The 14,323-nt window shown below is 36.7% G+C and overlaps 2 protein-coding genes across 3 annotated transcripts; one reads left to right on the top strand and one right to left on the bottom strand.

Annotated features, from left to right (window-relative positions):
* slc35d2 (solute carrier family 35 member D2) lies at positions 1-6,576 on the top strand. 2 transcript variants are annotated; one of them, XM_084388641.1, is made up of 12 exons: positions 4-328; positions 434-467; positions 559-645; positions 726-793; positions 1,546-1,617; positions 1,957-2,025; positions 2,974-3,076; positions 3,330-3,422; positions 3,500-3,567; positions 3,662-3,740; positions 5,062-5,144; positions 5,224-6,576. In XM_084388641.1, the coding sequence occupies exons 1-12, from the start codon at positions 183-185 to the stop codon at positions 5,345-5,347; spliced, it is 1,026 nt and encodes a 341-aa protein (XP_084244767.1). In that variant the 5' UTR covers positions 4-182; the 3' UTR covers positions 5,348-6,576. The 2 variants fall into 2 exon arrangements, with proteins under 2 accessions (XP_084244768.1, XP_084244767.1); XM_084388642.1 differs by lacking the exon at positions 434-467 and having other exon boundaries at positions 1-328.
* On the bottom strand, positions 5,359-12,533 carry znf367 (zinc finger protein 367). Its single transcript, XM_084388644.1, has 5 exons — positions 12,014-12,533; positions 10,096-10,246; positions 9,889-10,008; positions 8,912-9,050; positions 5,359-6,956 (listed from the first exon to the last, which is right to left on the bottom strand). The coding sequence occupies exons 1-5, from the start codon at positions 12,287-12,289 to the stop codon at positions 6,713-6,715; spliced, it is 930 nt and encodes a 309-aa protein (XP_084244770.1). The 5' UTR covers positions 12,290-12,533; the 3' UTR covers positions 5,359-6,712.
* Between the last annotated feature and the right edge of the window lie 1,790 nt (positions 12,534-14,323).

The raw sequence follows: 14,323 nt of genomic DNA, 5'->3' as shown, positions 1-14,323 counted from the left end.
GTCATATTAGTTGTTATTCATTCTGACTCTACTAGGCTCAGTGTCGTTCAATCATTACCTGATAACATTCCTAAACCTGCTCTCACACCATGAGTGTGTTTAACCTGTTTAGTGTGTTTAGGTCACCAGGAACAGCATGTTAGTCTCCAGACCGCCGAAGGAAGAGAAAACTATGAGGATTAATGGAGACTAAAGAACTCGAAAGAAAGATGACGTTAAACGACGATATGAAACACACGAAGGTTATGAAGTTTTTCTCCGCCGTGTTTTACGCATGTTGTTCGTTTTTCATCATCATGGTGAATAAAAGTATTTTAACCCAGTTCAAGTAAGTGTCAGCTTCCGGCTTTCATAGTGCATGTACATGTTTATATGTCATTCATACATAAGAACATTATTAATTCATTACGATGTGTGTTATTGTAAATGGTAGGTTTCCCTCATTTATGTTTCTCGGAATTGGGCAGGTGAGAAACATTTAACAAAATTAATCAAACGTTATTTCATTAACAACCCACGAAATGTATCAGCTTTTATTTTGTTTTTATTTTGTCATAGATGGCAGCAACAATCATCATTCTGTATGTTGCCAAGAGGAACAAAATGATCCATTTTCAGGACTTTGACAAAAGTATCCCTGGAAAGGTAATGTATTGTGTGTCATTTTGTTTTCAATCACACTTTATCACACTGCTTTGCTTATTGATAACATTATTTGTATATAGATTTTTCCTTTGCCATTGCTGTACGTCGGCAATCACGTGACCGGGCTGGGCGGAACCAAGAAACTGAGGTAAATAAATAAGAAACAGAAGTTTTGCGTAACAAGAACAAGGTTCCATTTGTTAACATTAGTTTACTGCATTAACTAACAATTAAATATACTGTTAAAGCGTTTATTAATCTTAGTTATTTGTTAATTAATTTTCTAATACATTATTGGAATCTAAAGTTGTACTAACATTATTTAATGGACCTGAGCTGGCATGAACTAACCATAAACAGTTGTATTTCTTAGGGGTGTACGATATATCGGCCAATATATGTTCATTTGTAATGTTATCGTTATGTTATCGGCCCGATAAGTAAATTTGGCTGATATATTAAAGCTGATAAATAATGTATTATTTCCTTCAGCTGGGACTCTTCAGATGTTCAACATGATGGTTATGAATTGCTTGAAATATGATTGAAAATCACTTTAAAAAAGGAAAATACAGTGAAGTGTCGGCGATCGTACATAACATCATAATGAGAACATTGTAATTGTGTGCAAAGGACATGGCTTTTGTTTTTGTAATCAGGCTCTCAGAAATTATATACAAATTTGGATTTAGATTTATCTGCCAATATATCGGTTATCGGCTTTCAAATACAAAGAATTATCGGTTATCGGTATTGGCCAAAATTTTAATATCGGTTGTGGAATAATGATTGGTGATGTATTGACTCAGCATTATTGACTTAGAACAAAAAAGTTACATAATGTACCTTTAATGTAAAATGTTGTCACTCGTGTGAATCTGACGCTCTTGTGTTCCTCAGTTTACCCATGTTCACCGTACTCAGGAAATTCACAATTTTACTGACAATGATTATGGAATCAAGGATACTGAGGTATGTACTCTCATTTATAATATTATATATTAAATTATTATTACATCCAGAGACGTAGTTTTTATTGTTAGGGTCCATGAGAAGAGCTCTGTTTTCTTTAATGTGTTTAATGATCATAATTATTTTATCATAATTAATATGATCTTTTATAATATTATTAGATTAATGATTCAAATGTTCATGATTTGTTACGTCCAGAGGCGTATTATTTATTGTTACGGTCCATGAGAAGAGCTGTTTTCTTTAATGTGTTTTTTGTGTGATTTTTTTTCTGTGTTTGATGATTATAATTAAAACGAATGATTATAATTATGAATTATAATGTGTGTGTATGTGCAGAAAAACCTTCCCGTCGTCGCTGGTGTTCAGTGTTCTGGCCATAGTTCTGGGCGCTTTGGTCGCAGCGAGGTACAGTCGAAGAACACACACAGATCATTCATACGTCACAGATGTGCATGTAAATAAACACACAGCATGTTTTCGATGAGCTCATTGTTTCTGCATTATATTATTACATTGTTTAAATTCATACATTTTTAGCTAACTGTGATTTTGTATATGTGCATTTCTGAAATGCATAACTTATACAGTTTCCTCTGATAACTACGGTGGCCGAGAGGTGCAAAACAAATCACAATTACAAAAACAAAAGAACAAATCCAAAAACAAAACACCACATTATAAACACAATGGCTAGTCTAAAAACACAACGACAATTCATACAAAACGGAAAAGGTAGGTATATTTTGAGAATGACATACTTATCGCCGATTGGACGAGACACAGAATGACATACTTATCGCCGATTGGACGAGACACCTGTCAATCAAGAAGTTTGTGATCAACTTTGTTTTGCTAAATGCTAAAATGGAACCCATTAAACGTTACTTTGAAGAAGGACATTCATATGCCGTGATTGTGGACATGCTGGCGACATTAAAATTAGCTTGCGCTCTTTAAAAACACACCTGAAGGATGCAGGTAAGAACTATTCGCAGATAAACGATGTAAGGAATGCTATAAGAGCGGAGCTGCGTGGACCAGGACCGTTGTTCGGCTACTGGACAATGTGGTTAGTACTTATGCAAATTTCTTGATTGACATGTGTCTCGTCCAATCAGCGATAAGTATGCCATTCTCAAAATATACCTACCTTTTCCGTTTTGTATGAATTGTCGTTGTGTTTTCTGAATTGTTATTGTCGTTGTGTTTATAATTTGTTTTGTTTTTGTAATTGTGATTTGTTTTGCACCTCTCAGCCACCGTAGATAACACATCACTCTAAACTGTAATTTGGACTGTAAAGCTGCTTTGAAATGATGTGTATTGTGAAATAAATCTGCATTGAATTTCCAGCTCGGATCTGTCCTTTAATGCGGAAGGTTACACTTTTGTCCTGCTGAACGACTTCTTCACGGCCGCCAGTGGCGTTTACACCAAGAAGAAACTGGGAATGGAGGTACTTTATGACAGCATTAGTCCATTTATCAGCGACAGGTGGATATTTCTGTAACTAATAACACGATTATACCTCAAGAACTGTTGCGTATCTGAAACATGCATGTGCTGGAACTGACAGATCACTGCGACTCCTTCTTATCAGATAACAGTGATTGATTTGTACGTTTCGGTTAGAAATACGCCTGAAAGTCATGCAGTGCAAACGTTACAACCCTGAATGCAAACACTTCTGTTGCCGTCTGTCTTTCCAGGATCTTGGTAAATATGGAGTATTGTTTTATAATGCATTTATCATTATTATACCAACTGTCCTGGCGAGCGCTTACACTGGAGATTTACAAAAGGTGAGTGAGAACATTAACGATAAAAGAATTCAGATGAGAATTAGAGAGTTTCAACATATTTTTCTCCTTGTTTTAAGGCCCTTGCCTTTGAAGGATGGCTGTCTTTTACATTCATATTTTATTTTTTACTGTCTTGTGTCATGGGGTGAGTCTGACTTATGATGTTTTTTATACTTGGATGATATATACATATATATATATATATTTATAAATAACTACAATCTTATATCTCATTTCAGGTTTATTTTGATGTATTCTATCATCCTCTGCAGCTTTTACAACACGGCACTAACAACGACAGTCGTCGGAGCAATTAAAGTAATTATACACAGTATTTTTATTATTTTAATGTACACTACTGTTCAAAAGTTTAGGGTCAGTAAGATTAATGCTTTTATTCATCAAGGATGCATTAAATGAATCAAAAGTGACAGTAAAGTCATTTATAATGTTACAAAAGATTCTGTTTCAAATAAATGCTGTTCTTTTGAACTTTCTATTCATCACAGAATCAGTTTCCACACTGATAATAATCATAAATGTTTCTTGAGCATCAAATCCTCATATTAGAGTGATTTCTGAAGGATCATGTGACACTGAAGACTGGAGTAATGATGCTGAACATTCAGCTTTGATCACAGGAAATAAATTACACTTTACTGTATATTCACATAGAAAACAGATGTTTTACATTCTAATAATATGTAACAATTTTTACTGTATTTTTGAGTGATTAGTTGATTGATTGGTGAGCAGTTCAAAAACATTAAAAAGTCTTACCGATTTCAACATTTTGAATGGTAGTTTATTTAAAATGTTTACATTAGGGATGCACGATATATCGGCCAGCATATCGGTATCGTACTGATCAGAAAATTTGGCCGATATATTAAAGCTGATAAATAATGCATTATTCTGTCATATTGGCTACAAAAATTATAATGAATATAATTATAATTGTGTTTGGAGCATAGAATTAATGGTGAGAGTTTTGTTTTTGTAATCAGGCTCTCTGAAATTATTAAGATTTAGATTTATCGGCCGATACATTGGTTATCGGCTTTCAAATATAAAGAGTTATCGGTATCGGCCAAAATTTGGATTTATATATATATCGGCCAATATATCGGTTATTGGCTTTCTAATATAAAGAATTATCGGTTATTGGTATTGGCCAAAATTTGTATTTAGATTTATCGGCCAATATATCAGTTATTGGCTTTCAAATATAAAGAATTATCGGTTACAATTTGTATTTAGATTTATCGGCCGATACATCGGTTATCGGCTTTCAAATATAATGAGTTATCGGTATTGGCCAAAATTTGGATTTAGATTTATCGGCCAATATATCGGTTATTGGCTTTCAAATATAAAGAATTATCGGTTACAATTTGGATTTAGATTTATCGGCCGATATATCGGTTATTGGCTTTCAAATATAAAGAATTATCGGTTATCGGTATTGGCCAAAATTTGTATTTAGATTTATCGGCCGATATATCGGTTATTGGCTTTCAAATATAAAGAATTATCATATCGGCCCAAATTTTCATATCGGTGCATCCCTAGTTTACATATAGTTGATCAGTCATATATGTTCATCAGGGCTTTCATAAGTTGTCTTGTTTCCTCTCAGAATGTTGCTGTGATGTACATCGGCATGTTTGTTGGCGGAGACTATATCTTCTCATGGACGAACTTTATAGGCCTGAATATATGGTAGGAAACGTCTTCAAGTCATATGTCCACGGCATCACTGCCGTCTCTCTCCTAACGCTCGAGTGTTTCCACGTTTCAGCATCTCAGCCGGACTGATCTATTCCTACATCACGTTCAGCGGCGGCAGCTCTTCAGAAGCGAACGTGAAACCGTCCGAAGACACAGCGATTCACATCACAGACGATCATCCGGAGAAAACATGAGAGTTTGCATCTCAATCTTTAGTCTTTTTTTATTGAATGGCAATATTTAAATTTTGAGAAGAAAATCACTTGGTGCTTTGATGAACATACAAACCCGTTCCATGTTTTATACCCTTATTTAAATTAAAAAAACAAAACATGACAACCAAGAACGATTTATATCATTTAATTAGGACTTGAAGTGCTAACACTAAGTTCGGCTAATGAGTAAAAAAAAAAAAAAAGCCAGCTTACAAATTTACAAAGTCCTTTCAGCACAGCGAACAGAACGTCTCAAAAACAAAACCCTTGATTACATTCTGCTGTCGTGACGTCATCGCCTGGGATCGTTTTGCTCTTACAAGGTACATCATGCACGGCTTTCCGAGGGTTTTGGGGGGGGGAATATATTATTTCAGTTATAAAATGGACAAATAAAACTCAAAAAGCCATATATAAAATGTCCAATTAACTTTATCAGAAACATCTTCCAGTTTTTGCACATGCACTCACCAAATCAGGAGGAAAGACGCTGAATTTAACTGCATCAAGCATGAAATCTGCGAATGCGTTTAATCCAAACGAACGTAATACGAACTGCTAAATTACATGAAGCACGTGAACAGACTGTAGTGTTACGGATTATAAACACACTGAAATAACAAGTGCCGTTTCCCATCCAGAATCTCATTCGATCGTCTCTCTTTGGAAGTGTCTATAGTTGAGCTATTGACGTGAGACAAAAAGTAATAGATTAATATTGTAAGTGCTTCAGTTTATAGGGTTTTTTATTTTTATTAACCTATGAACTCTATACGCTAGCATATAAATGTGTACCCCTGCAACACATAGATGGCGTTTTAAAGCTGGTTAGTTCGACGTTATTGCAAAGCCTGAGCCCTCATCGCCTACGGCTGACAGCAGGTGGCGCTCAACACTGCTTTAAATAGAATAAATACATGATTAAACGTGACCAATGTGATGGAAGCGAACCGGGCTAATGCGCGTCTACGTATACGAAAGCCAGCCATTAACTACGCGATCCTCCGTAAACAAGTCTTCATCTTTAGCAGGTCGATCAGCGCACCCTGTTTTCAAAACACACACGCACACTAAAAATCCTTTACAAATACACAACATCTCCACCCACAAACCCCAAAAGAGAAACACTCATTTACACAAAGTGCTCAACGAAACAAAAAACAAACAAAACGACGTCTCACCTGCTTAACAAGCGGAGAAAACAAAACGACATTCTTCATATAATGATATCATCTACCATCATAGCAGCCTAAAGGTACAATAGGAAGCAAAATAAGGTGCTTGTAGCTTATGTGACCCGGGCCGGGTCTCGAACGGGAGGAAAGTCCACGTCTGGTGTCGTTCTCAGGCCGAGAGATTGTTAGCTAGCTCGATGAGAGCGAGAGCGCCGTGGAGACGCTCTCTCTGCTCTTGGAGACGCCGGCGTGCCGTTCCTGCGTTCTTCTCGTCCTCTTGCTCATCTTCTTCACCTTCGTCCGACGGAAGGAAATCTAGAGGATCCTGCTGTTCCTGATCCTCTATAGTGGTTTTACTCAGAGTCTTTCCTTTCTCCGGCGCGGGCGATCGCTGTTCCCTCGTCTGCCAGTATCTGACGAAAACACGCACAACGATTAGCGTTAAATAACCAACTCATTTTGAACAGAATCGGGCCAAAACGAAGCTATTTTAAACCTTCAAAAAGAACTTTGCCATAAGTATATTGAGGCATTAATACTGAAATATAAAACAAAGCTGTGTCAAAGATGTACGCGAAACTACTGAATGAAAAAGTAAAATCAAAACAATTCTTGGTTTTTTAAAATGATGGTGAAAATCCAGCGTTTAATGTTGTTTATGTGTCCATGTGGTGTGTTTAATATGCTTTAAGACAAAGCATGTGTAAGTTCATAAGTCGACACCATTGCTGAGTATTTCCTCCTTAAAACTGCAGTGAACCAAAGACAGTCTCAAAAACACGCTTTGAAATCGCTGGTGTTTCTGACGTCACAAACTACCTTGTAACCAATCAGATCAACGTGTGATCGTCAACCAGTGGATCTCTGAGCTGAGCGAGTGAGAGGAGGCGGGGCTCATTTGCATATTCATAGAACCGCGCATACTAAATGAGGCGAGGGTGTCGAGTTACACTCAAGATATATCAAAGATGAGTTTTAAGGGATTCAATGATCGACTACAGGGGGACTTTATGGGAACATTCCATTCTTCAAACATTCTGGGAATGTCACTTTTGTCACAAGTAGTAACATTTCAAAAAGTTCCATGAATGTTTAATAATTCCATAATGTTTTCGTGCTAATGTTTGTTCATAACGTTGAGAGAGCCGATCGTTCTCTTGTAATGTAAAAGAACGTGTGTCTCTCTCTTTTCAGCCTCTCAGTGAGTGAGTGGAGGCGGGGCTCATTTGCATATTCATAGAACCACGCATATTAAATGAGGCAAGGGTGTCGAGTTACATTCAAGATATTTTAAGCCATTAAAAACTGAAAAACTTTTTAATATGAAATTTTGGTGATCAAAGATGAGTTTTAAGGGATAAAAAAAATTTAATACAGGGGGACTTGAAATTTACTTGAAAATGAAATCTGACCATCGCAGCAAGCCTACAGCCAATTTTAGTTTCTTATTTTATATTAGAGTATCATTTCATAAAAAAAAAAAAAATCGTATTTCCATATTAATAAAAAAACAATTTGTTCACCCAAAAATGACATTTCTGTCATCATTTACTCGCCCTCATGGCCGTTGAAGCCTAAAAGTTTATGTGTAATAAATTATATGTTGAATCAAATAAAAACTTTTATTTGTTCTAAAGCTACTTTTTGTAATGTCTATTTAATGCTTTTCTCATTTAACACAGTAATGACTTTAAATTATAATTTGGGGGTAAATTCTCAGCTCTAGTATTTCATTTCTCCATTAACTACCGAGTTTTGCCTCAATAAACTCCTAATTACTGCTTATTAATAGTTAGTAAGGAAGTTGTTAAGTTTAGGCTTGAGGGATGCAGAATAAGGCATTAATATGTGCTTCATAAGTCCTAATAAACAGCTAATATCCTAGTGATATGCATGTTAATAAGCAACTAGTTCATAGTGAGAATTGGACCCTAAACTAAAGTGTTAACGTTGATTGAAATAAAATATAAATATTAGTTGAAAAACATAAACTAAACGTAAATGAGAAACGTTGCCTTGGCAATAAACTGAAATAAGTTGAAGCACTAAAAAGAAAATAATTAACATATTCTCAATATTTTTGGGGGATGGACCAGTTATTATAGTATTATATATTATATGCAAGAATGCATGGTGTGTAAAATTACAGTCTGAAAGAAAAATGTTAAATTATTATTATTTCCAGCATTTTAAGCACAGAACTTGACATTCTCACACACTTACTGAAGTCATGAGTTCTGGTGCGTATCTCCGCCCCCTTTTGATTGACAGGTCAGCTGATCATCAGCTGTTTTTACACAATAACAACACGGATAATTGCTTTTATCGGCAGCCCTTTTCATCAAGCGTCTCTTGACGTTTTACTCACTTTGTCAGCCATTCGGCCACGGCCTTGTTGTCGGCTCCCTGGGATTGTCCCGGGCCGCCCGTGGGCTCCTCGCGCTTCAGTCTAGCGTACGGGTGTTTGGGACAGTGGCGGTTAGCGTGAGTAAACCGGCTACCGCATCCTAAAACACACAGAGAAATGACTTTACATTAGAGAGACTCAAGCATTTAGAGATCACAGCGCTGAGGTCTACACTCATAATAATAATACTAGCACATCAAAGCCTCGATATACTTCATGCAAAATTGAAGAAATTGAAAATCCAGCGTTTAATGTTGTTTATGTGTCAATGTGGTGTTTTTAATCTGCTTTAAGACAAAGCATGTGTAAGTTCATAAGTCGACACCATTGCTGAGTATTTCCTCCTTAAAACTGCAGTGAACCAAAGACAGTCTCAAACACACGTTTTGAAATCGCTGGTGTTTCTGACGTCACAAACTACCTTGTAACCAATCAGATCAACCAGTGGATCTCTGAGCTGAGTGAGTGAGTGGAGGCGGGGCTCATTCGCATATTCATAGAACTGCGCATACTAAATGAGGCAAGGGTGTCGAGTTACATTCAAGATATTTGAAGGCACAAAGATTTTTTTTCAAAGAAAAAACGTTTAAATATGTCATTTTGGTGATAAAAGATGAGTTTTAAGGGATAAAATGATTAACTACAGGGGGACTAATGGAATATTGCACGTTTAAAATATAAATTAAATGTTAAAATCATGTTTCTGGTAATCTTGAATCAGAATAACTTCCTCTTGCAGCATCTCTTCTCTTCTCTGAGGATGTGGGCGGGGCAACCTGTCACTCACATGAGATCAGCCAATAGCAAACCACAACCATCCAATCAATTCCCAACAGGCAAAATCAAGCCCCGCCCACATTTGTTCTCGTTCCAGATGTGTTTCACTCGGATATACGACACAATAGTAACAAAAAGACACCAATTCCACTAACGCTCACCTTTCTCCGAACAGACGAAGGGCTTTTCTCCGGTGTGGAGACGCTGATGGGTCTTCAGCTGTCCGCTCTGGACAAACTTCTTCCCACAGTCTGGATAATCGCACATATACGGTCTCTCCCCTGTAACAGAACCAGGAAAATTAACACTCGTTCTGTCATCTGAGCGTAAACGAGCATGACCGTAGGACTCGGTGTGGCGTCACGAACCGGTGTGTGTCCGCTTGTGTGCCTGTAAGGACTTCTCCCGAGGAAAGACCCGGTTGCAGATGTTGCATCGGATCCGACTGGTGGAGTTTTCTCCCTCGTTGATCAGCTCTCGGACGGTTTCGGCCCGCGGGCGTCCACGCCGGATCCCATCCTGCAATAATAAACCAGGAAAAAGCAAGTTAGACTGATGACAGAACGATCCATATGCAAACGCAAGCACTTTAAAGGGATAGTTCACGCAAAAATGACAATTAGCCCATGATTTACTCTTCCTCAAGTCATCCTAGGTGTATATGACATTCTTCTTTCAGACGAACACAATCAGAGTTATATTAAAAAATGCATAAAAGTGCATAAACCCATTCATCAATCATAAACAAACTTTAATGATGGACAGATGCACTTTTATGATGGACAGATGCACTTTTATGATGGAGAGATGCACTTTTATCATGTATAGATGCACTTTTATGATGGACAGATGCAATTTTATCATGTATAGATGCACTTTTATGATGGACAGATGCACTTTTATCATGTATAGATGCACTTTTATGATGGACAGATGCACTTTAATGATGGACAGATGCACTTTTATCATGTATAGATGCACTTTTATGATGGACAGATGCACTTTTATGATGGACAGATGCACTTTTATGATGGATAGATGCACTATTATGATGGACAGATGCACTTTTATGATGGAGAGATGCACTTTTATCATGGATAGATGCACTTTTATGATGGACAGATGCACTTTTATCATGTATAGATGCACTTTTATGATGGATAGATGCACTTTAATGATGGACAGATGCACTTTTATCATGTATAGATGCACTTTTATGATGGAGAGATGCACTTTTATGATGGACAGATGCACTTTTATCATGGACAGATGCACTTTTAGGGTCTTAAAAACAGAAACACCCATTCAGTGCCATTATAAAGCTTGACATTTTTTTATATAACTCTGATTGTATTCGTCTGAAAGAAGAATGTCATATACTGTACTGCGCTGCAAAATTAAAACAGACTTTTACTTCTTTGAAAAACTATGCATTACATAATAAAAGTTAACATTTATTAATTCACAACAGTGCCACAAATTAAATATAAACAGTCATTCAATAATGTAATTTTAAAAGTGCCACACCTGATAAACAAATATAAAACACATTGTAAGTATGTAATAATAACAGTATAGTAACATAATGCCACATATGATGATTAATATGTTGATGCAAAAACTGAAACTAGAGAACAATAATGGTAACACTTTACAATATGGTTCATTAGTTAACATTAATGTATTAACTAACATGTACTAACAATGAGCAATACATTTGTTACAGTATCTATTAATCATTGTTAATGTTAGTTAATACAAATCCAGCTGTTCATTGTTTGTTGATTTTAGTTCACAGTGCATTAACTAATGTTAACAAATACAACCTTTGATTTTAATAACGTATTAGTAAATGTTGAAATGAATATTAACTAAGATTACCAAATGCTGTATGTTCATTCTTAGTTCATGCTAACTAATGAACCTTATTGTAAAGTGTAACTTACCACAATAACATCCACATGAAAACATATAAAAGTGTCATTATGTGGCAAGTGGAGTTTTCTAGAATCAATAATCGGTAACATTTTGGCGCGCACGTCTGACGTCATCACGCCCAACTTCCAGCTGCCTCACAATGGAGGAAATTTAAAATCCCATTCAGCGCGCGCGCGTTTTACATACAGTATGCAGCAATTAACGTGTATCATGCGTTCAACAGAATAGAAACTCAAATATTAAATTTAATAAACGCTAATAAATTATAACTGTGCCAGGATTAGGCTATATAAAACAGAATGCATTGCTACTTGTACAGTACTAGTAAGGTATAGTGATTTAGGTCACCTTTAAGTGCTCCGGGCAGGAGTTGAGATCTGATTCGGCGGGAGAAGCGCTGTTTCGGGTCGGTGATCCGGTTCCGCTGCCCGAACCGGGACTCAGGGTCACATTGTGCGCGTTTTCACCCCAACGCCACGGATAAACCATGAAATCACTGAATCCGGGGCTGGTGGGCATCAGAGAATCCGCTTTCGGTTTGATCGGGGTCGTTTTGATCACGGACACCAAAACTCTTTTTGGCGAATCGTTGCAAAATATAACTTGATGTTTGCTGTCAGCCATTTCCAATAAGTGCAGTAAAAAATCCTGGATCCTAAAACCGTTGTTAAAATATATATTTGTTTTAAATCCAAAGTGAAAATAAGTGCAGTTGGAAGGAAAATCCCGCCGTTAACGTGCCGCCGTTAGTTGTTTAATAATAAAGTCAGTCATTCCCAATGTTACATGTATCTGTTCCAGCGCGCGGTGCCTTTGATTCCGCTCGCTCTCACAGGCAGGAGTTTGATACAGTGACCCGATCGCACTCGGTATTTTCCCGCGTTGGAAATCGCGCCCGAGCGCAGCGCCCAGCCAATCGGTAAAGAGGACGTTACAGCGCTCGCGCCGAACAACCAATGGTGAGATTCGCCCAGCGCACAGTAGCCAATGAGAGAGCGCGAACAATTCCTTGACTCTGAACAGAACGTCCAACACTTTTAAATATGGCAGAGCGCGCTCTTTCTGACGGACGTGACCGTTATCCAATCACATGACATCTTGGGTAGTTTAGGGGCGGGTTCTTGTGAATTCTTTCCTGCTGCTAAACGTCTCCCGCGCATAATGTTTACATTTACATCGATTTAAAGGGAAAGGCGGGCGATGACGGTGGCGCGAAAGTTACGTAATCAAACCGTCTTTTGTGTTTGAGCAGCTGTCTCCATTCAGTGTGATGCACGAACACCCTTTAATTACTGTTTTCTTAAGATAAAGGCGTGAAACAGCTGCAGTATTTTGAAATAATTTCCATATTTCACCATTCTGTCTTCAGCAATGTATATCTGATTGTGATTGTTTTTTGCCCTATGATGTCCATATTGTATGCCATTTATAACTAGATGAAAAAGTTTGTAGACAAACTTAAAGTTGGCATGAAAAGGCCTTGCCAGAAAGTTTGAAGAATTTTTAAAAGCTTGAAGTTTGAAGGTTTTTAGTTTTAATTAGTTTAAGTTTTAGTTTAGTAGTTTTAAAAGTTTGTAGGAGTTTGAAGGTTTTCAGTTTAGAAATATTAGATAGAAGGGAAGCTTGAAGGAGTCTTGATTGATTAGAAATAGTACATAGAGCGGCAGCTGATGGAGTCTCATGAGCCTCTCAAACTGTCAACATTTGAATTTAGTTTGGAGTTAGAATGAAAGAAAGATTAGTTGAAAGAAAGAAAGAAGAGAATGAAAGAAAGAAAGAAAGAAAGAAAGAAAGAAAGAAAGAAAGAAAGAAAGCTGAAATGAGTCTTGATTGATTAGAAATAGTACATAGAGCGGCAGCTGATGGAGTCTCATGAGCCTCTCCAACTGTCAACATTTGAATTTAGTTTGGAGTTAGAATGAAAGAAAGAAAGATTAGTTGAAAGAAAGAAAGAAAGAAAGAAAGAAAGAAGAAAATGAAAGAAAGAAAAAGAGAGAAAGAGAAAGGAAAGAAAGAGAAAGGAAAGAAAGACTAGTTAGAAAGAAATAATGATTAGTTAAAAAGATACATAGATAGAAAGATTAGTTAGAAAGATAGATAGAAAGATTAGTTAGAAAGAAAGAAAGCTGAAATGAGTCTTGATTGATTAGAAATAGTACATAGAGCAGCAGCTGATGGAGTCTCATGAGCCTCTCCAACTGTCAACATTTGAATTTAGTTTGGAGTTAGAATGAAAGAAAGATTAGTTGAAAGAAAGAAAGAAAGAAGAGAATGAAAGAAAGAAAGAAAGAAGAGAATGAAAGAAAGAAAGAGAAAGAGAAAGGAAAGAAAGAGAAAGGAAAGAAAGACTAGTTAGAAAGAAAGAATGATTAGTTAAAAAGATAGATAGAAAGATTAGTTAGAAAGATAGATAGAAAGATTAGTTAGAAAGAAAGAAAGCTGAAATGAGTCTTGATTGATTAGAAATAGTACATAGAGCGGCAGCTGATGGAGTCTCATGAGCCTCTCCAACTGTCAACATTTGAATTTAGGCAGTTGAAGTTTAAAGTCTTGGCTCAATTTGAACATTCAGCAATGAAAGTCCATGGGATTTTTCCAATTTTTATCAGCAATTTTAGGAAAACAGTCTGATCAGTCTACTCTAAATAGATCAAGCAA

This window comes from Rutilus rutilus, assembly GCF_951802725.1.
Source record: "Rutilus rutilus genome assembly, chromosome: 19".
NCBI classification, from domain to species: domain Eukaryota; kingdom Metazoa; phylum Chordata; class Actinopteri; order Cypriniformes; family Leuciscidae; genus Rutilus; species Rutilus rutilus.
This window is presented reverse-complemented; position numbering and strand designations above follow the sequence as displayed.